This window comes from Solea senegalensis, linkage group LG11, assembly GCF_019176455.1.
Source record: "Solea senegalensis isolate Sse05_10M linkage group LG11, IFAPA_SoseM_1, whole genome shotgun sequence".
NCBI lineage: Eukaryota > Metazoa > Chordata > Actinopteri > Pleuronectiformes > Soleidae > Solea > Solea senegalensis.
Window position 1 is genome coordinate 33851 of NC_058031.1, and position 26956 is coordinate 60806.

The window sequence follows — 26956 nt, forward strand, 5'->3', positions numbered from 1 at the left end:
GGGCTGAACTTTTTCCAAAGATGCCTCACTTTTAAATGGAACACCATGGTGAACTGAACTGCAGCGATGAAAATTGTCCGAATTAAGTTAATAAATCTATTCACACTGCTGCGATAACTATTTTTCCATGACTACAGCCACATGGAGCGTAAATGACTGTTCAGTATAAAAGAAAAAACCCAGCAAACATAACAGAACCAGACCCAAAACAGATTATATTTTGAAAATAATCATTTTATCCTGCTTCTGTGATCAGCTGCTCTGGCCATGCACCATAGCTCCAGGACAGGGAGAGGGTAAAAAAAAAAAGTCTTGACTAATCTGCTCTTAAAAATGAAAACACACCCCAAAACAGTCAAAGCTGAGCAGAATTAAATAATAACACAAGAATCACGCAGACCACAGAGCAGAGGTGACATGAGTGCAATCACGGTGTCGTCAGATGTCATCGGTGAATCAACAAAAAAATCAACAAAAATTTATCATGCAAGAGCACCGCCATCATCTGCTTCAAGAGCTCCTGATTTTTTTTTTATTAAATATGTATATGTATATGCATGTATGGCAAGATGGCAAATCATTTCAGCTTCAGGATATCTGAGGAAATAAAGTTAGCGGCCGTGTACACTGGAACTGACGACCTGAGAATTATAATTTTTTGATCATACTAAATATTACACTTATATTTCTTGTAATGAAAAAGTCATTGTGTTCCATGTAATGGCCTTCGCTGGATTAATAAACCAAGACTTCACGCAAGAAGTCAACCAAGAATCACCAAAGTCGGGCACAGTGAAGCTGGTAACCCAGAACGTACACTTAGTTTACATACTTTGGGTACTTAAAGAACAAAGACGACAGCCTAAAGAAGGTACAGGATGACAAGTGGTGAAGCTATGGACGTTTTCTCCACATATGGCCACATCTGGCCACCAGCCGCAGCGGCTCAGAGCTGACTGGGAGTCCGTCGCACAAGGCACACTCAGCATCTACATCCTCTTCCCAAGGTCTGGCCAAGAGGAAAACCTATTTATGGTACAGAATAAAGGATAACATGGAGAGTTATATATGGAGATCCTTGTTTAAGCCTCTGAACAATCTGCTCTCCATCACACTGACATACACAACCTCCATGGGAAGAGCACTGTGTGTTTTTCAAAGTCCTATAGGTCGGACTGATGGAGAGCTTTTGAAACAGGAAGCTCATGAGAATTTCAAAACACTGAGCCAGCAGCATTTCAGTAAGCACCTTGTGGGAGAGGGTTTAGGGGCTGAAGGGAGGGTCTATAAAGCTCCTCAATAACAGCTTATTTCAAGACAAATGAAAATAAACTGCAGGGGTGCACAAAGACACAGTGTTCCACACAGGACAGAGAACAGCCTGACACAACCTCCACTGTCGATGTTAATCTTTATCTCAATTCAGCTGATCACGGCTCATAAATCTGAGCTGAGATTTTTTACTGATTGTGTTTGCACCAAAAAAATGAGCAAAATTATAGACATTCAATGGTTTTGTGGCCAAACCGGATGTGATGGAGACCTGGTTTGCCTGAATTGATTAAAGCTACATTCCAAGCAATATTTTCTCTGGCCGAACGTATGAATTGAATGTTTGTTCCAGCTGCAAAAGCTAACGTGGTGTTTTGCCAACTTCAATGTTTATGTGACCATGGATTCCTCTGTAGGGTGGATTTTGAATGAGACCTCAGCATTTGGTGGGAGCGCTCTCACATACTATTGGGATTCCTCAAACATAGTCAATCATCCATATTTTAGAGGCCACATTTGACACCGCGGGCTCCAGCGCAGTTCATGTGAGGATGGGAAACACAAAGCTGAGGCTTTAGGCCGTTCGCCTCGACTTCTTCAGCTAATATTCTCCATCGCGGCTCGAGTCGAGGCGGCTGGGTTCAGTGGCGAGAAAACAAAGGACTGTGGGAAGAAACGGTGCGGGCGAAGATAACTCCTTTGATCAAAATGTGTGCTTTGTGTGTGTGTAAACAGTTGTGAAGATGATCTCTTGTGCAGTCCTCCCTCCTGCTGTGAGCTTTGCTATATCACGCCAACACCACGGAGTAACTGATGAATATTTTGTGAAGCTAATCCAAACTCCAGCAGTGTCTTTGTATCACCACTGTAACTACAGTACCTGCATGCATCAGACAATGAAAGGGCAGAACTGATAGCTGATAAGGAGTGGTCTCAGCCCCTGCCTCGCATATCTTCAAAGCAGAGTCGTTAATGGGGTGGTGAGATAGACCGACTACAGGAGGTTCTGACCTGTCTGCGCACCCCAACTAGACTTCAAACCGACTAAATCGCTATCCCGTTGCTCTTTCTTCTCTGTAAAACTGGGGACCAACATAATAGAGTGATATTTCACAGACAGACTGACCTTGAGAGTCTATAAGGTCGATTCCAGCTCAATGCATTTTTTTACATCACTATTAACGGATTATTTTGGGGTTTTAGATTCCCTTTTTTCCTCGTATTTATTAGACAAACTATAAACAAATTGACAAACTGGCAGATTGTACTCAATTCCATTGTAAGTTGCTTTGAATAAAAGCGTCTGCTAAATGACATGTAATTTAATGTAATGTAATAAATCAAGTACATTCAAACTGGTACTTAATCATCAATTAATATTATCATCAGTTGCACTGTGTGCTACATTTCAGGGGCTTAAGATTTATTTTCCTTATGGATTACTTTGATGACCCTCTGATGATTTTGGATTAAACAATGAAAACAGATCATAAAATGTCAGTGAATAGTTTAAATGACCATCACAGTTATATTTTGAAATGTCCAGTTTACATTCATACAAATCATACCTTCAGTATAAGATTAATTATTAGAGTAGGAGTTTTACTGTGAGTGAAGTGGCTGATTTTTTTCTTCTCCTATCTTCTTGTTTGGTCCAAACAAATGTTCCAAAAGTTTTCACAACTGAGAGATATGTTTTCAATACGTTTTTGCCAGAGTGGCAAAAATCAGCTTTCTTATAGAGCAGAAGTAAAGATAGCGTGTTCCTTTTTAGGTTGTGTCATCATAACGGATTGTGTTACATTTTCTGTCAATGAACAAAACCAGTTATTTACCTAACCTTTCACGTTTTGTGGCCGACTCCGACGCCTGCAAACCGACTTAATAAATTAAACTGGTAAACAGAACCAACAGCCACATTAAACACTTACTCCATGCCACGTTTCCCTTTCGTAATAAAGTCTGAACACTGTATGTAGCATCTGTGAGAAGCGACTATAACAAGATGTGGGACACAAAGGCGTGCAGAACATCTGTGAACAATTAGAGGCGAACAGAGCGAGTGAGTCCTTACACTGCCCATTACACTTGAATAAGTCACTGGCTTGGCTTTTCATGATGTAATGCGGTACAGCTTGGATATGCAATCTCAGAGTTGCACAGGGACAGAGCGCTCACAGAACTTCAATCGAGCTGAAACATGGGCGCGCGCAGTCCATAAACGTAATCTGGTGAATGTGGAGTGGAACCACATTTATCCACAGATCCTCCTCAGCAGATCTGAGGTCATTCCTCACAGCACCAGAGGGTCCTCGTGTTCTTGACCAAATAACGTATCAAATGTGACACATTTCAGACATTATTTCTGAAATCCTCCCAGTCTCTACAGCTCATGTTTAAACTATTTCATGTACATGAATCAACTGGATGAAACAATCATAGAAAACTGTGATCAGGTCAAAAACAAACAAACAGAGAGTTGCAACAGTGCACGCTTTGACAAGTGTTGTTGCTTCACTTATTAGTTTGACCCTCACGCGGCCTAAAGACACACTCACACACACAGTGTACAGTGTGTTAAGTATCGCGGTGGAAATCACAGGATACCTCATGACACGATGCAGAATACATGGTCAACGATAATATCACGATACAACGATTCTGTGACAATCAATGCATTACAAGACAATCATATAGCGATACATTGTGATATCTGCCTAACTGAAGAAAACAAAACGTATGTGAAAAGTTAAAAGTGCAGGATTTCTCTATTTATTCACAACATAAAGAACAGAATGCATAAGGTCTATGTATTGAATGTGGATGGGGCATCTTGAAGTAGCAACGCCCGGCGAGTGAAATTACATTACATTATATGTCATTTAACAGACACTTTTATCCAAAGCGACTTACAAGGGAATTGAGTACAACCTCCCATTGTACCGGTCTTAACCACTGAGCTACCCCACCCCAGTAAGCAGGGACTGTTCACTTTAGAGTACCTTAATTTATATTTGCCCTGGCATATTGATCATCATATTGCACGAGGAAGAACGGCGATATACTGTATCACCAAATCGAGTGACATTCCCAGTATTCTTACTTTCATACACTTTAAAATACTAAATTCTTTGAGTTGGGAGAACATACGTTCAACCGCAGCAAACTGAGAATCTCTGGAGAATCATATGAGTGAAGTTCCTCTGTAGATTCTCCCACCAGCTCCCTTGGTAAATCTCTAAATCACATACAAGCGAGGTCATCATGTGTAAATGACAAATCCTGGACAATGTCTGGACCCAGTTTTCCAGACAAGGAGCTCACAGAGAGCTGACAATAAGACGTGTGAATAAGGCCATGACTTTGAAACATCACAGCTAGTTCAGAGCCAATCATGGCTCAACTTGCAACTTGCACATATACAGTAAGTAAGTGGTAAAAACTGAGAGTGGACTCATTATGGCCAGAGATGTCTTATGACGGGTTAATTTTCCATTGACCTGATAACTTTTTTCCCAAACTAATCTTATTAGAAAAGAGGCAAAGTAGTAATACGAGTGCTTTCTTTCAAACGACGAGAGAAAATCTTTATGAGGACCAAACATTGTTCCATAGATGACCTCTCAATTTTAGATAAGATCATCAAATCCCCTTTGATTTAAAAAAAAACAACAAAAACCACAACAGGTCCATCACTTGATTCCAGTCACAAAGTTTAAGTTTCTATTGGTCCTAAAAGAATTTCTCACATAAACGACATTCGCCTGCAAATGCCAAAAACATCATACTGCAGCATTACATCAACTGACAATTTGGAAACGACACGAGTGATACGTCAACTCCCTTAAAAGCTTGAAAAATAAATAAATAAAAGCTGCATGCAAGAGCTGAAAGATTCATTGAGCATTTCACAAGAGATCTTCAGGAAAACTTAAATATTTTACAGCCTGAATGCCAGCCATTTTTAGAGCCGATGATTTAAACAAAAAGACTTCAAACGAAATTCATTCTTATTTCTTCTGATCTAAAGCTGGGTCTTTGATCAGAAAATGTTGAGACAATGAGAACAGCTTGAGAGTTATATCTGATCTTAAATCAAAAAAGCACAGATGATGAAACATGGGTGTTTGTCTGAGCTGCAACTGAAGATTATTTTCAAAATCGATTAATCTGTCCATGATTTTCTTGATTAATTAGTAATTAATTAATGAGTACTTGTTTGGTCCGTAAAATGTCAGAAAATGTTGATACATGTACAGATAAATGTTAATCTGTGTTTTCCAAACCTGTAAATGATGACGATTATTCTGTTCCAATGATTACTTTGTTAAATGGAGCAAAGAAACTTGACACTAAAAAAACTAAATCCGATTAATCGATCGATCAAAATAGTCGATCGATCGATAAATGCTTTGAATCATAAACAGTTCTACAACTTATTATATTATTATTACTGGTTTCACGTGTTTTATTGCCAATAAAAATCACTCACAGCTTCCAAACAAACAAGAAACAATCCACTGCCCCGAGACCAGAATGCCACTCAGAAAATGTGGAGCATTTCACATTTACTGAAAAGCAGCATTGTTAACGTTTGATTGAATAACACGTATTTACTGCCAACAGAACAACTCCTGATGTGTGTGGGCAATGTGGGCAACAATCAAACTGATTGGTGTCACTGAAAAACACAATTTGCAGTAATCTCATTACAGCTGCAAGCGTGAAAAATGATCTGTGACTGTCTGACAACACTAATCGTGACAGTCTGCTGTGTTTCTTTGCCTTTTCTGAATAACAAAATATGATGCTTTTGAGTTCTATCGACCAAATGTGATGATGATGATGACAGACATCATCAGTGTTTGATATTTCATATTCCAGATGATTTATTGATTCATTAACAATGATAGTTAATTGTAGTGGTGGTGCAACTCACAGCCTGTGAGCATGTACACATTGACCAATATCATTCCTGCTCCATTACAGATATTATATGTTAGTCAGTGTTTAATTAAAAATTCTAATTTAAAGCCCATTAGGTAAGTTATTGCAATTGTGATTGCAATATGATTTGCGATCAGCGGGAACAGTCATTTTTATATAATGATTCTCATTTTCATTGGAAAAACATATTTAAAATGATTACTGTGTGATATTTGTGCGATCTGAGAGAAACAAAGATGATCTCTTCAGTCTGTGAAATGATCGCCTTCACTTTAGTTTAGATGTTGGAAAATCACCTCGTCATCCTAGACTGAGACTAAAGACTAAACGCTGCAATAAACAAGGATCCTGCAGGAAAAGAATCTGGCTGACAATAAAACCAAAGATTATATTTGATTAAATAGATCTATAACTACATATTACATAAACCAGGGTGGTTAATCCTCCAATGCGTCCCCGCTGCAGATGCACGGACATCTTAATTTATTCTCTAACATCTTTACTGAGCGGCTGATGTGGTCTAATTACACTAAAGCCTGGTGGTGGACAGGGAGTATATCAATGTCTCCGGTCCTGGAGACTGCATTAAAGGGAGATTTAAGGTTTTTTAAGTAGCGTTGCAAAAGGTACTTCTTCAAATCCATACACATAGGTAACCAGCAGCATATATACCAGCAGGTAATGTATCAGGCAAAAAGTCAAGATGTAAGGAACAAGCAAACAGGCGAGCATCTTTACTAGATCACAGACGATCACAAAAGACCCATAAAACTCACTCAAAGAGTGCAAAGCAGCATTTTATACTTGGTTGCTCAGACTCCGGCCATTGTATGCACATCACAATGTCCGAAAAGGGAATATTTATAAATATGAGATCCTCAGTGTGTGCCCTCTCATTGGCCAATCGACATGCTGAATCGGCTGTAAAGCTATCAGCAGGAGCCAGGGCTAATGGTTCTGCATATGCCAACAGCAGTCAATGGCCAATTATGTAAGCCCATTTAGAAGAAAATAGAAGAGCACAGCACATGTGAGTGGACAACCGTGTGATTAACAGCTGGTATTGTCCAATAGGAGCCCAATAATCTGTAGAAATTTTTGTTCAAGTAGAACATTAATACAGCATTATCAATATAGAGAGAATAAAATAAACAGTACAAGGGTGCGAGGCCCCGTGGCTTCACACACTACTGTATGGGACAGCAGTGCTTTGTTTTGTGTCCATATTTACATACACTATAAATATGTGTTTGTACCATGCTGAACAGCAGTGGATGTAAAACACACATACACATACACACACTGGGTTACTGGCTCTAAAACCCGAACTATCCCTTTAAAAAAACACAGCACTTTGTTCTCGCTTCCTCTCTGCATCAATGTGACATGACAAATGAAAAAAAATGAGCCATCAATACGAGACTCAGTAGACACTTCCCTTTCCCTGTTCCCTTTACAACATTCGCCCCCTTTCGAACGAGGCTGGCTCTATTTTCAGACAGTTTACAGCTGCACCAAACCCAGAACCCTGTCCCGACCTGGGTCCGCACAGACACGGATAAAGCTGTTACGCCCTTTCCAACAAACGGAGGGAAATCGGGAGCGTTCGATTTCATTAACACACACACAGACACATATTAAAACACCTTTACAGGCGGGCGGACCTTCGCGTTTCCTGCCGGTGTTAACACAATGAAACGCTCAGTTAACTGTCGGTATCCCGGCGAACCTCTCGAACACAAAAACCGTAATGTCCCCTTTTTTCTCTGTGTAATGTCTGAACCCACCTCATGTGTGTTGGGCCTGGTAAACATCACGCAGCGGCTTCATGGCTGATACAAACACGAATACGGTGCGGCTTCTTCTCACTAAGAACGTCTCGTTGTGCTCATTTTCCTGCGCTGCTCTCCTCCTCCTCCTCCGCTCTCTCCTGCAGCAGCAGTTTTTCTCCACGCACTGTTTGGGTTGAGGAGGAAAAGTGATGTCATTGTATGAAATTGCATTACCCGCCCCACCTTCTCCTCTTCTTTTTTTTTGGTCGGAGGCTGCCCCATGCTGCCAAACATAACTTCACCATATACTTAAAAAGCAGTCCGTGTACGTGGTTTTCCTTTCTGTCTTTAAATACACTCATCAGGTTTTAAGGGATTATTCTGGGTTTTTGAAGTGGGGTGAAGAAGATTGTTTGTGATACAAGGAGGACAGTGTCCAGGAGAACCTGAGCACAACAATTAAAGGCATTGCTTTGAAGTGAATTGAAGTTTCAGAAGAAAACATCAATTAAAGATGCAGTACGTAACTCCTGTCACCCTCTCTACATGGTGTAGTACCAGGGTAATAATCCACAGCGCCTGTCCTCTGCTACACTGCAAACCACTACTGAAACTTTTCATGCAAACCTTGTTAAAGAAATGTCAAAAATGTGCGTGCCGTTGTGAGTGTATTTCCTATATTAGTGTAAGAATGTAGACGTGTAGTTTAATTGTTGTGGCATTGAGTTTTTCCTTCTTTTTTTGTTAATTACAGAGTGAAAAAGAGTTGTTATTTGCTTTCTATTGCTTAATTGTTCAATGATGGGTTACTACAGTTAATCGGTGATGCACAACATGGATAAATGCTAACGCTATAAAGTTTGATGCTTGTGTGATATTGTTTTTATTTTATTTATATATATTTATTGTCTTTGATTTGTCTCTCTTTACGGCACATGGCCAAAAAGGTATTCCTCTGTTTGATGTGTTCAGAATACAGAATACTTATTTGTTCATTTGTGGACTGTACATGCACTGTACGTGCCGACGTCTGTGTTATGTTCACACAATATTTCTTGCGGAGAACTATTCAAGCAATGAACGTCCGTTTTGATGACGTGATCTTGTGTCTGTATTGTTGTGAAGAGATCGCTAGACACAACCAAGTCTCAAGTCTTTACCTTCAGGTCACAAGCAAGAATCAAGCAAGTCGAGTCCCTGCTTTAAATCAAGCAAGTTACAAGTCAAGTTGTATAAACATAGAAAATAATTTACGAGATATTCCACATTTAAATATGCTAAAAAAAGATTTTGCTTCAGTTTTATCAGTAACAGAAACACTGTATTACTGATACAATGTAAGGACTGCTTCAGGGTCCCACACAACTGAATTGTTAATAAAAAATCTATACATTAATTATAACCAGCTTTTGTCCCACCAAGACATTAAATAGGGTTAGATTAAAATAGCAACCAAATGACTTCCTTTCTTACCTTCATTTGTAAGATTTGAAGTGTTGAATTAAATTTCACGTCGTGGTGCTGGTGTCGCTTGGTTGCCAGGTTTGTGCGCGAGGACACAAAAGTAGACACTCAATTTTCCGTGTTTTTTAATTAACAAATTGTAACGTCAACCCCTCAGAATTTGAGAAAATGTAAATGTTCCATTAAGTCAAGTCATTTCGAGTGATTTTACTCAAGTCCTAAGTCGAGTCTGAAGTCATGAGCGTCAAGTCGTTTACCAACGTTAGTCAAGCAAGTCCTCAAAATTGCGGCTCAAGTCAGACTCAAGTCACGTTTCAAAGCACTAAATACATTTATGAACTGTTTTTCATCAGAATCAGCAAGAGGCCTCAAAAAACAGCGTTTGCATTCTCTCTCTCTAATTGTTACTTCACTTCCTTCTTGTTTTCCCTCTATCTGTGAATTGTTGCAGTGGTAACAAAAATTGTCCTAGACTGCAAGTTTTACATCGTGCAACCACAAAATCGAGGAAGCAACAAAACTAGTACATGTGTTTGTCTGTCTTGATGTCCTCTGCTCGGTTTCAGTGAGACAGCACAGTCCTGTAGTCACTCGTTTAATAGATGCATGATGCTTAAAAAAAGGGATTCCCAACCATTATGACCTGAGGGACCTAACAGCAATTGTCATGTTTCTAAAGGACCAGGAGGGGGGGCAATATAGAGCTTATTAAGATATACAACACATAATAAAAGTATAAGAGACATCAGTGCAACCCTGAGCCTGTTTTCCAGGGATAATTCTGGTCTGCTATAGCGCTTTGCTTAGGTTTTTAAATGAATATAAACTCCCTTGTCAAATACAATAAAAAGTTTAACATGTACGGGAAATAAAATAACAGAACAGAATGCAGCTGGCTTCTTACTGGTTCAGCCCAACACATGACCCAGTACCAGTCCAAGGTCTGGGGGATGTGAACCCCTGGTATAACCCAAAGCAGCTTCTACACTGTTCAAGGAATATGTTGAGAAAATATTGTAGCCAAAAACTGTAAACTAAACAATGTATAATTGCGTTCAAGTTCCTTCGTCTCCTTCCGCTAACATGATTTGAACGCACACTACTGCAAATCAAAGAGGAGCAGAACACAGTGCTCAGTATCTCAGAAAGGTTTATTTGTAGATGAGCATGTCCTTTCGTAACAGGCGTCACACGGTGAGGAAATAACAGTGGAAAGGCAATTCAACATGGAAAAAAAAATACATCCACATGACAAAGAATCCTGAAGGATGAAGTCTGTCTCTGTGTGAGTAACACTTCGTAACACAATCCACAGATAACAACCTTGTTTAACATAATATCAGGTACTCACTGATTACTATGGCACTTCAAATATATGTGAATGACAAAGCTCCTCTCTCTGTGGAAGGATATGTTTTGAGATGAGTCTTTTGTAGTCCGACCTTAAATAGTCAAATAGGTTATTTTACCCAACAGTGCTTGTTAATATCTGATTTTTTTTTAATAAATGGTTTGTGGGTTTTAACTAAATGTGACTGTTATCCCCTCATTGTAATTCAATCTTATAATAACATTGTTCATTAGTCCAGTTCCCCGTGTACTCTGAAACTTGTTACCAGGGTCCAGTTTTCTTTCACTGGAACAAAATTTTAAAAACCAGTAGAGTAAGTGATGCGACCTAACGCAAAGTTTAACATAGACTCTATTATTACAGGCTGCATTATAAAGTGTTCTCCTGTTTGTTTGTTCATTGATAGCACTGCAGCGGGTTGCGCTCGTTCATCTGGGAGCGTCAGCAGTCGCAGAATCGATGTCTTGGAGTGAATTATCAGTGGCATCGTCTTTACCTCCAATGACCTCTGATACCACCTGTGTGGGAAAAGAGAATGTTAGGTGGCCAGTACTAAAATATTTTGCAACAGGATCCATCTTTTTTTTGTTTTTAAAAAAAGTAATTTATACACAAGGGTTTTTCTGCTCCTTAGTGTTTGTCTGCACCCCATCGCTCAACATACAGTATAAAAATGTGACAAATGAACAGAGGAACATAAACTGCCTTATATTCAGTTCAGTCCACCAGTGGCCACATTGCAGCACTTAGCAATGATTAGCTTTAGTTGCTAACGTGAGACTAGAGTTTTCATGTCTGGATAAATAGTGCAACATTAAAGATCACCGAATACACACTGGAATGTTGGTGCCAATTACAGCATTTGTCTCTAGTGACATTTATGAGCTATTTTATGCATTTCAGCCTACAGAGGGAGGACAGGAAATGAACAGCATGCAAACATGTCACTGACTGGACCAAACTTGCCAATCCATCCAGTCCACACTTCTCTGTGGGAGGATTATAGCAGATGATAATGGTTTTCTGATGTGTTCCAAAGACGAGCAGCAACCTGTTTCCAAATTCTTGCCATCTGAGTATTAGTCCGAGTTTTGAAGATCTCTCCAATTAACACTAATACAAATGTAACTGGAAGATAGTAACTTGAAAAGAACGATTACTGCTTTTGTTTCATTAACCGCAGATAAAATCTGAAACATATTTTGCTTAGAGGAAAAAGGTTGAATTTTATTCCACACCATTTTGAATTTAGGATTTTCAGAAGAATCCACCGTAATAGCCATCACAACCAGAGGATAATTCATTAAATGAGAAATGGCAAAAGGCACCTTTTAGTTGCCATTTTTCAGTTCATGGTCAACAATTCACTCATCAGTCAGTTTGACATGCCTTGAAACAGATTGTGTTCAGTCTGGGACAGATTCTAATCAACTTTATTAGACCCACTCAACAGTGTGACATACAGTACAGAGGAGTTTTTTGTTGTCAGTGTGTGGGCAAAAAAAGCCCCCGTTTATGAGTTAACCTGGTCATCCATGATGGCATCCACATCTCTTTCAGAGGCTTCCAGGTCTGGATCATCTCCAGTAAGGATGTCCATTGGGGCCTCAGCAATGGCTCTGATGGTCTGGTCCTCCAGGGCCAGGGCCGTGTCAAACTGAAGAGGTGATGGAGGGCCCTGCATGCCGTCCCCTTCCACATCCAGGTCCTGCATAACAGAACATTTATACATTTCAAATGATAACAAACAAACTTGTCACATGAGCCATGTATATGCTTTAGTTCTGCGTTTATTCCATTGATCATCAAGTGGAGAATTTTAAGACAAAAGACCTTAAAGTACTTCAGGGAGTCAAGGCAATCGGACATAGGAGTTGCGGAAGAAAAACTACCAGTTTTTGAGTGTGTGGCTGAATGTTACAGTAGCAACACTCCAACCTTTTTACAGGTGCATCAGTCATGTTTAGTCATACAGTTGTATGAATGATATTCCCGAGAGCTGACCAATTTTTCAATCAGATTTGTATCTACCAGAAATGTAAGTACCAACAAGTTCAAGATATTTAATGTTTCCAAAAGCTATGTATTACATTTTTTTTAAGTTTATTTGCCAATTGCACTGTTTGGATTGGAAAAGAATTGATCATTTAGCCCAGTGACATAAAACTAAAATGACAAGAGTGAACATTTTCACATGCCTTTACAGAAGTAAGGAGAATCCGCAACAAATAACACGGCATAAAAAAGTATTGCAAGTATATAGAGGTGAGTGCTTAAGTAGCAATATGTCTACATACATCACTGAACTCTAAGGGAAGGCTCTCTGTGGGCTGAAGCTCTGCTGCACTCAGATACATGTCTTTGCTTGCAAGGGTGAGCTGGTCCTGTGGTGGAGCTTCCTGCTCAGGCTGGTACATGGGCGGAGGCAGGGTGAGGTGAAGTGGACAGCGGGGATCGTCAGACTGACCCATGTGCACAGTGCGATCACAGGGGACATCTTTCAGGCCTGGACATATTTTGAAAAGCACCTGATTGCTGTCCTGGTAGATGTCTGAGCATCTGGTCGTCAAGGAGAATTATTCAATGTACACACACACTCACAGAAGGTAAAACAAAACATCAAAGGCTGATTCATGGACACGGTTCACGGGAAAACCATCGCAGTATTACAGTAAAAACAGTATTATATCTCAATATGAGAACGCCCCAAAATCCTATACTTACACCTATACATAATGCTTGAATCAATGAATGATGTTGTTAAGCTTGATCACCGTGCAAAACTGGCACCTAGATGGACTTAAATCACTACCCATCTTAAGGTGGTGAATATGGGAAACAAATTTAAATATTTGCAATAAAATTCTGTTGTTCTTAGCTGAGAACACTACCACCTAAACTCAATATAAATAGACCGTAAGCACAAGAGTACACTTGATAATTTGGGGCTAAAATAAAAGGCTTCTTTTGGAAGGGACTTTGTTCCTTCCAACTGAATTGATTAGCCCCTTTATAACTCTGGGAAAAATCAACAGACCATAGGAAGGAATTTATGTAGGCGCCCTTTGAAACCAGAAGCTACTGCAAGTTGCTGGTCTTGATTGGGGCCAAGGTGAATATGGCTCAAAAACCACAGGAACAGTTTGAATAATAAATGTGCAAGAGCAGTTAGTTTTTCTCCCATTCAATGCAGGAAACCCTAACTGCGGTTTCTTGCATGGAAGCAGGTCAAACTATTAGTTGAGGATACGGAAGACACAGTGTCGGGTCATAGGCAGGCAGGTATTGGTACATCGGGTTCCCTCCACAAATGAGATGCATTGCTCGAAGACTGTCCTCGAGAGGGGCTAGAAAAGAGGAAATGAAGGATCGACATGGTCAAATAAAAACAAGTATCAGTCAGTCAGTCATCATCTAACCGCTTTATCCTCCACCAGAGGGTCGCGGAAAACAAGTATCAATTAATTATAATTTGTAATGAATTAATATTTCTTGACGGCACAGAAATGTCAGAGGAAAAGCTTGAAAGTTTGATGTTATAAATGTCTGTAAGAACAAACTCTAACAAATCATAATGGGAAAGAAAATGAATTTCTTCAGTAGAATAATAATAATAATAATGATAATAATAATAACAATAATAATAGTAATGATGATAAATTCGAGTTAAAACTATGGAAAGAATCTCTGACAAAAATAATTCTCATCGTCCACATACTCCAGTGTGGTGAGAGTTCAAATATGATTATTGAAATACTTCGGCAGATTGAACAACGCAGACAGACAGCACCAAGACGCGCTGAAACCTTTGTTTGCATGTGTAAACTGCCCATGAAATGTCAATGGTCACCGGTTCTGTTTCTCTCTAGTCTGGAGTTGTCAGTCACACCTGAGGAGCTCCATCAGTCACCGCCTGTCTCCTCTCCCTCAGCTGCCGGTGCAGCAGGGCTTCCACGCCATACCGTCGACGGTATCGACGCAGAGCTTTGAGCTTCTTCAGGTTCTCTCTTTCCTTCATAGACAGTCCCTCAGGACCTGTCAACAGGCCGCTCCCTACAAACAAACAAATACAGATATCAAGGCCTTTGCAGACAGAGCTCTGTAAGCATGAAAGAGCATGAAAAGAACTGCTGAACAGATGAGCAATCAAAGGAAAACGTGTTTAGTTTCTATACAATTAGTTGAATGCTTACCCAGAGTTTCATGCTCCACTTTGCGGTTGTGCAGGTATCTGCGCTTTTTCTCCTTCAGCAGGTGCTGCAGGCGTTTGAACTGATCAATATAGAGAGATTGGAGCCTGATCAGCTTTTCCCGGGTGATGAGAGCTACCTCCTCTGCTGTGTATACTCCTGCATGTCTGTGAGTGCCAAAAATAAAAATCACCATTAACCATGTCTGTGGAATTCATCTATCAAGCTCCCACTACTCATTTAGGGACACCAACGCAAAATTTAGGTGCAACCAAATTTTTCAACACGCCACCTTCAGTGTACAGTTCTCAACGGGCCTGAAAACTACAACCTGACCCGACCTAGCCCGTGGGTGTTTACGCCCGAACCGGCCCGGCATACCAGCATGAATTGTCCGCCCGAACCTGACCCAGCCCGAAATAAATTTTCCCAGTGAACGAAGCGCGGTGTTTTATTTGCAGCACCAGTCTCCTGGCTTGCGTCATCTGGGTCCTCCGGTACTGGCTGCTGCGCAGCTAACAGGCGGGACTTCACATACTGTTGTACATTTGCCCTTCAGTGTCAGTGGGGGTCAGTGGGCAGCATCCCCAACTGGTTGAATTTTGGCCACAGGAATGTTGAAGCTTTGTGGAGTGGTGCGCAAAACTGGTGCGCATGCCCCTCTCCATCAAGCAGGCAGCCAGATTTACTCTTCACCACACGTGAACACCCATGATTCACATCAATCAACATATAATTTACAACCTGCAAGAAACGTGTTTTATTGAGCAGAAAAAAGCCTCACGCCTCATTCGCAAATTTTTTCGGGCCCGAACCCGGCCCACACCCACGGGTCTGGTCGGGTTTTTCGGGCCAGCCCGACCTGTTTAGAACTCTACTTCAACGTCACAATTTTAAGGTTTGTGTATGTGCATGTGAGTATGTTTTTGAGAGAAAGAGCTGTGGGGCAGGGAGATGGATGAACGGAACAGTGCATTGCATTGCATTTTTAAATCGTGTTGGAGGAAAAAAAAAAGACCAAATCAGTTGGTGACAATCAGAGTGATTCTGTCACCGCACATTGGTCAATGTATCGCACTTAAAATAATTTTGGTCACACTCTAGAGTCCTGCTTTGAAATGTGTTATATAATATATAATGTTTACTCTCATAGTACAATGCTGTTGGCTGTGAATACAAGGATGTGATGCGTGATATGGCAAGTATGATATATAACATTTGGTGTGGTGATGGTGGTGTGGTTAAGTGATTTAACTTACTTCAGAGGATCTTCGTGATCACTGTCAACACTATCTGGTTCACTGTCGGGGTCTCCTCTCCACGTCTGGTCAAGTACCATTGGTCCCTGCTCCTCTTCACTCAAGCTGTCCTCATCTGACCAGTAAGGATACAAGCAAAAAAGGTACATGGGCAACATAGAGTTATAAACCTTTCCCCATACTCAAACAGCACAACACACAAGATTCAAGTCAAACACTGTGCGAAGTATTTCCCATTCGGAACCATTTACCTACAATACGACTTGTATCAGAGCGACTCTCATCAAGGCTGTGTGTCTCTGCACGACTGTACCCACTAAGCTGAGACAACAGTGTCTCTGGGGATGGAGCAGAGGCCGCCTTTCTCATCTGAGCTCGGAGAGCCATGGCATTCCTGCGAGCATGCTCTGCACAGAATGTCACTCTGAAAAACAAAAAAGGGTATCAGAAAGCTGCATGGCTTTTCATAACTTGGTAAGCACAAGACTGGTCATTTTTCTCCACATACCCATCTTTCCTCTCAACTTTTGGTGCAGCGTTGGGGCAGCGCTTGCCATTCTTGGCAGAGACGTAGCTGCATTGCTTGTAAGGAGCACTCTTGTCCTCCAAAATGTGTTTGATGCAGAACTCCAAGCCTTCCAGGCGAGGCTGAGAACATGGTCTTTGGGTGAACGAGCAGACTTGAGGCTCTTGGGGCCGAGGTGTTTGAGTCACTCGGTTCCGACTTGATGGCAAAACATGGATTCGTATCCTGTTCATTGTAAGTCTGCAAACATTAAGCAGATATACGCAGGCTTTTAAGCAAAAGTCATTAATATCCCCTTAATTTCAGCATCACAAATGTGAAGATTTTTTGCCTTGGCCAGATGGCCATCATGAAATGTCTCAAAATATCACCTTGAGCGCTATGTGTTGTGTGTCGTTGTCTCTGTAGTTTCTACCATTTTGCTATGTCTTGGTTTTTTTCTTGTGCAATAATAAAAAACAGTTTGAAATAATTTGTCTGCATATTACTTCACCCAACAGATTGGGATTTAAGTATTGTTTTTGGTGGCTGTCTGTGTGTGCTTCCTCACTTGCTTGCACTTACAACTATGACCAACAGAGGGCACCAGAGACTTCTTGTGTGAATGGGGTGAAGTCTGCCATCTCTGATTGCCTTGTTTTGTCTATTTATTTAACCTCTTCCTACACCTGTGGCTGGAATGTCAAAAAAGCAATATTAGAACCCAGGAAAGCACAACTTTCTGAAAAGTGTAGTTCTACAATACAAATAAAGCCCATATACACAAATAAAGGATATATCATTATATATAATTTCGTGTGATGGTTTAACTAAGGCTGCAACTAATCTACAGGGCCCTTTAACACACTGGGTCCAGAGGTCAGACAACAAAGTATACTGTCTAGTGGAAAAACAAGATGAACCAGAACATGAATCAAAAACTAAAAACAGGTGAACAAATACATCAAATAGGGATCAAATAGGTGCGACGCTCCACCAGGCGGTGGCAGGTCAGGTGGACTGACATATTCTCAATTACGTTATTTATATGTATATATGTATATATATTTATATGTATATATGTGTATATATATATATATATATATATATATATATATATACACACACACATATACACAGACGCACACATATACATATATGTATATATATATACATACATACATACATACACACACACACACACACACACACACACATATACATAAATAATAAATAAAAAAATAAATAAAAATGAAGGTCATAAAATCACCACGGCCTAAACAAACTTTGACGTTTCTTTTTCGCGTTTGTATATTTCTCTCTGTTTAAAACAAGTCTAACCAGGCGCCACGCCGCGCTTTAAGCCCGCCTCTCTTTACTGCGTCACTCCTTCAGTTAACGAGTCGCCATCTTTGTTTTAACAATTGCTCACAATAGCAAACCGCTCATTTGTGCAATCGGCAGGTCAAAACGGCGTTTTATGCGAATGCGGCTGATGAGAACCGTCTCCTTCAACGCCGTGGAGATCCGGTAAGGCAGAGGAAGATATTACCGTGGTCGTTATTTGATACAAACACTTACCCCAGTCTGGGTCGTCCGCTCAACAGCAGCCCCAACAGTTCACTGACGATTTCCCTGCGCTCGCTCTGGACTGCCACAGCCACACTGCAGTCACACTCTGACTCCGCCCCTTTAGAGTCCTGATTGGCCAAAGCATAGCTATTCAAGACATTTGATTGGCCAGTTTAGCTGCCTTTCAAAGCAGCGCCACACAGTTGTTTCCACTCCCATTACTGCAGTAGTTTAAAAAAATGTCATGGAGCCAATTTTCTTAAAATATTTATTGACTTTAATTGTGAATAAAGCAAACACATTATATCAAAAAGACAGTGTTTACATACACTACCAGTCAAAAGTTTTGGAACACCCCCTTTTTTTTTTTAAATGTATTTTTTATCATTGAATTTCAAGTTCTTCAAATTCAGTGAATAATCTTTAATGGAAAAATGTGTGACCCAAAAAAAAATCAAATCATGTAAATTTCATAGAAAACAGGCCCTTACAGAGCTTTTCTGTAGCAAATTAAACATGAACATTAATGCATGCGAATCACACAGGAAGTCCATTACTAAAAAACAATGTCTTTACAAAAGCACTGTTGAAACAGTGTTACTACAACATATGATGCATTATTAGGTCAATATACTGCAGAAAGTAGCACTGAGCATGGCTATCAAGACGGTTGAAAAAAACAGTAACAGAGGCAGATTGGTGGGTCAGAGGTTCAACCCACAGCAACACAGGATGAGCCAAATCATTAGAAGAAAAACAAAGGGAGAATAGCACTCTCCATTCTTAATCCCTATCAAGAGAGTGATTTAGGATAAACCAGACAGAGTTCTGTAACAGTCTTCCAAATGTTTAATTCCCATTGTAAAAAGAACTTCACAAATGTTTTCAGTTGGTGAATGACTCAAAAAATGTTTTTCTTGAATTGTTCAATGAGTCAATAAGTGAAAATGGGGCTGTTATAAAAGGTTTAACTGGAAGTGTATAACCTGTTAGCTGACAACAAAAACAAGAATCCCAAAAACAGTTCCATTTCCAGACCTGAGTGTCACTAAATACACTAAAAAAAAAAAACAAAAAAAAAACATGAACTTACCATAGCTAAATGATTTTGCATTGATAGGTTGCATGAGTGTCGTCCGGTTTTACCACGCAAGTTTTTTTTTAAATTTGTGTCCTTTTGTATATTCTCACAGCATTAATTTAACACTTAAATGGGAGGATTTATCCAGATTTAATAAGACAAGTTTCAACAAAATGGAAATGATATATTGGACATCCATTTTAATAATCGAACCACAATACATGTAACACGTGGTCAATTGTATTGCAGGTAACCCTACTGAGATAGATAAATATTCAGTGCATTTACCATTTCCCTGTTACAATGTCTAACAGAAACTCTGCTGTCGGAGCAAAGAGCTGCACTCATTCAGCAAATTCTCCATATATCAAGGGACAACCATATTTTACAATGTATGGCTGATTTGTTGTACTGCATTACTGAACTGCCTAAAACAAAGGTGTTTTTGATTACAAACTTAATAGTTAAGAGCAGTAATACTATACAATCAAAACCTTATAAAGCTTAATATGTGAATTCAATATACAGATGATACCCGATATTCTTGCCAATAAATAGCACCTCCTCCACTAATTTGCTCCAACACAATTTTTAAAACATGAATTCACTTAATTACATTGTTATACTTCATCCTCATGACCTTGTAGTATGAGGTATGTTGCTAGCCTGTCTGCCATGTATGATTTCACACAACTGGACACACGTGTAAACATTTTTGATCAACCATGGCTTACGAAAAAGGACTTAAAAATCTGAAAGTTAAAATCCACTAATTTAGTTTAAAAGTAGGAGTAAAAAGACAACTTTTACGTGACTAAATTAGGCCAGCATGATTTGACACTGCATACCAACGTAAAAATATCACCATGGGAAATGCATACATGAAAGACAACCACAGAGACAGGCAAATGGTCCTCCTTTGATTATCTGTATTTTGAATACTTGGTTGTACACTGTGCACGATATGGTCACCACAAACTGACCACCAGCATAAAAACTCATTTTTCTAGCATAGTCAGAGTGAAAATATTTATTCCTATCCACTGCTTATTTTCTTTAAATGGCGGTTACAATTACAAATGATGAAAATTCATTTACTCTACAGGTTGTTTTTGTTTGCTTTTTTGTGTTTGTTTTGTTTTTTTTGCTGGCAGTTTCTTTGTTGTGACCATGCTGGGTAGATGTTTAAACTCTATGAACCCTTTGATCCACTATTAATGTATTTTCTCAGTATGAACTTTGTCCATTAGTGTAATCAAAAGAGAAAGAATATTAATATTTTACAACCATTTAAAACAATGACTGCAACACTCAAAATCTAAAACCAAAGTACAAGCTTCCTTAATTTACATCTTTTTTTTTGCAAATTTTTCATAACAAACAGTAAAAAATATTTCATGTTCATTTTAGACATTTTACAACCTTTGTATAAGTTTACCAAATAAGGGGGAAAAAAATAGATGGGGCAATCACATTTCTTGAGGTTATGGCTGTTAAAAAATTTAAGAGAAAAATATTGAAAAGCTGGCTTTGGAGACATGCACTCTCAAACTAGCCTGTACAGTCTTGATGAAGAAATAACCCTCTGCCCAAAAAAACATGGAGGCAAAGACTTAAAAAGGGTACAAAGGGGAATATGTTTTAAGTATTCAATGAATAAATAACACACTATAAAAACATTATAAAAAGACAATCGGTAAAAAGACCTAACTGGATGTGGAGGAAATCTATTAATTTCCTTGTGATTTCAAGACAATGACTTCCTCTAATACAGTAATCAGGTCCCATCATTACATTTGATTTAAATCAATAAAAGAAAAACCTCTTCACTTTCCTGTCACATTTTGAAAGCTCTCATTATTGCCCCACAAGTTAAAAAAGGAAAAAGTAATTTCTTGCCCCAATACAACTCTCTGCAGTCATACGAAGCCCAATCAAAAATGTCAATGGGTGGGGTTTTGAAAAATCCAATACTTTATGTAACAATAAGGTTGCCTGATGTCAAGCACAATGTATACATCTCCTGAACAGAAACTCATTTGGGTAAGGGTGGCAGTGGTGGAGGTGGGTCTGAAGGCAGTGGTGGGGGTCTGGGGTTGTTCCCTCTGGAAGCACTGCTGTACCGATAGTCCCCATACTGAGACCTATAGTCAAACATGGACGGCTGAGACGGCTGCACCCCCTGCGCACTCAGAAGAGAATTTAGCATTTCAAAAGTGTCCTGGTATTCATTTGATTGGGCTCCACCAGCTGCACCATGTCCATTTGTGTCCGTCTTGTCACCTTTGGAGTGAGAAAAGCTTCCTTGGTGGTGGGGAAGGCCCAGAGCAGGTACAATGTCAGGCCCATGTCCCAGAGTTTGCCCAGAGGAGGAAGACAGGGATGGGAGCTGGTAGGGATTCCTAGAGGACTTGCTGACTTTTGTGGCAGGGTGAGAGCCTGCAGTGGGATCCTGGGAGTGTGTTCTCTTGCGTGATGCAGAGGAGGATGAGGAGCTTGTTCTGGATGAGTCACTGGGGACTTTTTTGCTACTCGCTACTGCCCCACTGGAACTGGATGAATGTTTATGTGAAGAGGAAAGTGAGCCACCGCTAGAGGAGGAATGGTGGTGGTGGTGATGATGATGGTGATGATGATTAGACCGTTCTCTGTGCTTGTCCCTGCTCTTGCCCTCCTCTCCTGAACTCCCCCTTTGCTTCTCAGGCACTCGTATTCGGACTTTGATGTCCTGGTCCTGGCCACGGGTGCTACTGCTGTGCCCACTGCCTCCTCCCCCTGCGACAGGGAAACGCATTTTAAGAGAGCTCCTGTCATGCCTCTCCTTCTCCAGGGGAATTTTCAAAATAATGGGCGATGGGCTGGACATGTCAGAGGAGGATGAGCTGGATTGTTGGTGATGATGCGGCTGCTGCTTCTCTTTCCTCTGCTGCTGACCAATGAGAGCCTGGGCAGCATTGGCATAGTCCCTCTTCACACTGGCCTCCATGTTCTCCAGCTTCCTCTTCTGGGCAGCAAGCACATCTGCGTTCTTGGCGCGGTACTCACTTAGTGACACCTTAGCTGGAGCATGGACCTCATTGTTAGGCTGCTGCTGCTCAGACACAGTCTGACCTTTTCCACTCCACGTCTGAGCACTGCCCGACGTAGGCCTCTCCTTATCGACCCCAGATGAGGAGGAAGATGCGGACGGAGGAGCAGAGAGGCTCATCAGGCCTGCTACAGTACTCTCTGATGAAGCCATGGAGATCATGCTCATCATTGTGTCCCTCTGGTCACCCTCCTCCTGGACTTTTGTCTTGACTTTGGGCGTCTGTCCTCCAGCCTGGAAGCCAGAGCAACAGAGATTCATAGTTAAGAGAGTAACTTAAGATGTTGGCTATGCTCCGTAGGTTACAGAGGACCAAAGAAGGTAAAAAAAAAAAGCTGTACCTTCCAATTACGAATCCGTTTCAACCGACTGGGTGTTTTCTCCAAAATCTGCAGGAACTCATGTGTGAGCTCTGAGGGAGGTTACATGTTATAGTAGAAGGTTATTGACATGTTGTTTGACCTATGGGACCTTCCTAAAACACATAACTACTAGTTCTGCATGATAAGGTGATTTTCAGCACATACCATCCAGTAGTTCAAGAGTGACTGTGGGATCCACATACTCCCACCAGTGTTTGCCATCTGTGGAAACAGGAATCTCCCAGTTGGACCATTTGCAGGCAAGGTGGATGCACACGCAGGCCACAACTGGTGGACTATATTGCAGGCAGAACGTGGTTAAGTGGAGACTACGTGGCAGGATACGTCCCAGAAGGCAAGAAAAAACAAAAACAAAAAGAGAGAGAAAAGACATTCAGTATACTGAGCTTCATAAGCACCAACATTTTACTAACGAATAAATGTACAAACACACACAAAACCCTTGTTTTGAAGTAAACTGGGAGTATACCTGTTTGTAGCCATAAAGTATGATGTTTGGGCCAAATCCTTACTCGCTGGAACAACAACAGAACAAAGAAATACACTTAAAACCTGCTATTTAGGTAAATTTAATGTGCTCACTTACAATCAAACTGAAATATCTAAACAGAATGCTTAAAAATTGAACAGTTGGTGCTCACCTCTGACAAGCTGAGTGCACTTGACAACATGAGTGTGTGGATGGTCAATGGTGATTTCAAAAGCTGAAATAAAGGGGGACAGAGCAGAAAAGTTTAGTTAAGAAAGGAATATATGTGTCAAGCAGTAGTATGAAATCCAATTTCCAAGGCAAAGATCATTTCCCATTTAACAGTTATTATCAACATTGGTCCCTGGAAATCAGAAAATGAAAATGGTTACACCAAATCTAAGAAATGCAAAGACAAAAAAAGCAGCTCATCATTTCCCATATGGTCTCCTAATAAGGCCCTGAATATGGGGAAAAAATAGTTGACTGTGAAAAATGTTAATTGCATATCTGTTTCACTTCTTTCTTGACTCATTTTGTTCCACTAATTTGAATCAATGTATTTTCTTCAACTCAGAGCTTAAAATCAAAAAAGATCAAACAGTCTATGGTGAGGATACAAAAAGCAACTGTAAGCCATCATCATACAGTCTGAGAACAAATGTCTTAAAAAAAACATGGAGAAGATGAAATATGAAACGTTAATGACTTAACAGAAACACTGAGTAATATCTAACAGTGGGTAACGCCAGTGCTATTTCAGAAGCATGAATGCCAAATGCTTCTAACCCAGTGCATGCCAACTTTCTGTGGACAAAAGTCAAAACAAATTAGTGTTGTTCTGAAATTATACATTTTTGGAGGGAATTCAAGGGACCCAACTCTTCCTTCCAAACTTACCCAAGGTCTGCAGTATTATGCTCTCAAGAATGACCAGGTCTTGGGCTTGTTGCAGGTAAGCCTGAGGTTGAGAGGACAGGCATGTTACTCTCTGGGCGCCCTCTATCTACTGTCAAACAAGAGCAACTGGACACACTTTGTAATTTTGAAAATGTCTGACCAATCTTCTGAATGGGACTCCCAAGATAAAATAAAAGGTCCAAGTTCTGATGGCCAAACATTTCAACCCATCCTTACTTGTAGAGCTACAAAACATGCACACATGCTTATTTAACAGACATTACATTACTGGATGACTGAAAACCAACAAACAGTGGGATGTCTGATCTTTTTCTCAGTCGGTATAAATATCATGCAGTCTCTTCAGTTGAGGTAACAGATCACAAAGAATACCAGACACAAACACAGTGTAAAATGCAAGAATAAAGAGGATAGTTAAAATAGCTCTTGAACTGTATTCCAATTTAGATGATAATTTTAAACCCCAGAAGAAGAGACACGTGGTGGCAAGAGTCACTTGTAACAATGAAAAGGTTAGTGGCCAACTGACATCATTTGTGAAAGAGCAGCCACAAATAAAGTTTTAAAGCCAAATAGCTGTTTCTGATTTTATAAGCAAAACTGTACCCAGCATTTGATTTACTGCATTCTATATCGGCATTTGCATATTAATATCCAATAGAAATTATGACTTTTCTTGGTCTTGAAAAGGCTGCACCATATATTAAAAGTCACACGTGACTCAAACTCTACATTTGCTGCTGCAATGATGACTTACTGTGAAAAGCATTCTATGCTCTTACTCACCACTCAATCACATCATACCAGCTGCATGTATAAGACAGTGGAGCGGCAGCTTGCTTCTAAGACACTGTCCTTTACAGAAGCTACACTTCTCTACCAGTACTAGGGGTACTTAACTCATTGGCTGCCATTGACTGCTATAGACGTCAATTCGATCAGTGGTCTGAAGATGGCTGGCAGCCAATGTTAATGGTGGGTACTGTAGTGCTCTTGTGGTGTGCAGTGAGTTGTGAGTGATAATTACCAAATTTAAGCACCAACAACATACTGCATGAAGGGGTTCAGGTAACACAATCTGCTTTAACTGTGCTGCTGCCACAATCCCATCATCAAAAATAACATGGACACAAATGAAAAATGCTAATAAATTTCACTTACATCACTGCGTACATCTGGTGAAGGATCTTGAGGATTGAGACATGCATGGGCCACTTTGATAACATGTTCCAGCTTCCGGGGCTGCTCCTCCACCTTTGCAGCAAGAAAGAGAGCAGCAGGAGCAATAACCTAGGAGAGGAAAACCAAATAAGGTCCTTGTAGTCAATACAGTTGAACTGAAGGTCAAATCAGGGACTTCCAACTAAAGTGATCACGAAAAGCTATACTTACATTTCTATGAAATCTGGTGAAAGACTGGATCATGTAAAATCGATGCATGTACACAATGGCTGTATTAATTGTAAGTTGGGACCTAGTATGGGGTGGTTAAGGACAATGAGACACACAGCACTGCATTGGGTAGTGACATAATATAGACGTTTACATGCAAAATAAGACAACAAATAATTTACCAGCAGTCAAAATCCTACTGTCCCGCTGACTGAAAATAGACAATACTAATGGATGCACGTTTGATTAGTCGTAACTGATATTTATTATGGTCTCTCTTGACGTTAAATTGTCAACCACTTAATTTACGCGACTCAAATGGGGAACAATTAACAGTCATAATTTTGTATCTTTTTAAAGACAAAACACAATCTTCCAAAGCTACATATAATGACACTCATCAGGAAATCAATGTGTTCAAGACATAGTTTCAAGTCAATCGTAATTATGTGATAGTTCATCTGTACATACAACTGGGAAACATTGTAATATTAAATAAAATACAATTTTCACTTAACAGTTTCTAAAAATGATCAGTATCGATTCAGTCTGCTGTCACGCCGGTGGTCGGTAAAGCACAAGCTAGCTCGTCCGAAGGTTAGCCATAAGCGGCACAACACTTGAACACGGACACGTAGTAAACGAGTAAAAGTAATGCAGTTGCACCAAAAACTAAATGTGCACATTACACAACATAATAGGCTAGGTTGCCTTTACTCACAAACAAATACACCAAGAAGCAATGCTATACTACAGTGCCGAGGGCCCGTTGATAACACAGGCCTCCGCGGCCCCGGTTTAGCCGACTAACGGGCGCACCATCAGCTAACTATCATGGACGCGTGAAAACCAATAACCACCAACTAAAACGGATCCGAAATCTAAAGAGTAACTTCTCGAATTTGCAAAATAACAAATCCCGGAGTCGCACTCGGTACAACCGGCATCACGACACGACACTAAAGCTTGATAGCAATCAAGCTAACATAGGCTAGCTGAAACGCAAGTCGTCCCTCGACAAAGGATACACATTGAGCCGCTGTCCCATGTCCTGTAGCAGGTTCGCTGCCTGTTGTCTGTAAGACAGTTCCTTGTCTGGATCAAGTCCAGCGCGCCGAGATGGGCTGTTGTCGATCTGTTGTCGGGTGTAGTACCATTTGTTATTACAGCTAGCAGGGAGAGACCGAAACGTAGCCGCCATCACTGAGAAGGACGAGAGTTTAAAATTTCCGTGCGTCACAGGAACATACGTCACACCAGAGAGAGGAGGGGGCGGGGGTGATACGGTGT

General features: G+C 40.3%; 3 protein-coding genes and 1 non-coding gene across 5 annotated transcripts in view; all 4 read right to left on the reverse strand.

Moving 5' to 3' along the window:
• nckap5l (NCK-associated protein 5-like) overlaps positions 1–8192 on the reverse strand; it is a 40389-nt gene extending 32197 nt beyond the window's left edge. The window contains exon 1 of the mRNA XM_044038964.1: positions 8007–8192. The gene's annotated coding sequence lies outside the window, so the exon portion shown is untranslated. The remainder of the gene's footprint in view (positions 1–8006) is intronic.
• Positions 8193–10588: 2396 nt separating this feature from the next.
• On the reverse strand, positions 10589–18411 carry kansl2 (KAT8 regulatory NSL complex subunit 2). The gene is made up of 10 exons (XM_044039084.1): positions 18342–18411; positions 16764–17021; positions 16507–16679; positions 16256–16370; positions 15000–15163; positions 14696–14859; positions 14057–14153; positions 13104–13357; positions 12332–12514; positions 10589–11324 (listed from the first exon to the last, which is right to left on the reverse strand). The coding sequence occupies exons 2-10, from the start codon at positions 17012–17014 to the stop codon at positions 11235–11237; spliced, it is 1491 nt and encodes a 496-aa protein (XP_043895019.1). The 5' UTR covers positions 17015–17021; positions 18342–18411; the 3' UTR covers positions 10589–11234.
• LOC122777912 lies at positions 13784–13917 on the reverse strand. Its single transcript, XR_006361380.1, has one exon. It is a non-coding gene; the product is annotated as a small nucleolar RNA SNORA2/SNORA34 family (small nucleolar RNA).
• Positions 18412–18586: 175 nt separating the features above from the next.
• Positions 18587–26902, reverse strand: ccnt1 (cyclin T1). Of its 2 annotated transcripts, none has more exons than XM_044038687.1 (9): positions 26695–26902; positions 25667–25748; positions 25436–25564; positions 24254–24314; positions 23526–23588; positions 23354–23399; positions 23029–23192; positions 22843–22913; positions 18587–22735 (listed from the first exon to the last, which is right to left on the reverse strand). In XM_044038687.1, the coding sequence occupies exons 1-9, from the start codon at positions 26865–26867 to the stop codon at positions 21449–21451; spliced, it is 2076 nt and encodes a 691-aa protein (XP_043894622.1). In that variant the 5' UTR covers positions 26868–26902; the 3' UTR covers positions 18587–21448. The 2 variants fall into 2 exon arrangements, with proteins under 2 accessions (XP_043894622.1, XP_043894621.1); XM_044038686.1 differs by having other exon boundaries at positions 23354–23408.
• Between the last annotated feature and the right edge of the window lie 54 nt (positions 26903–26956).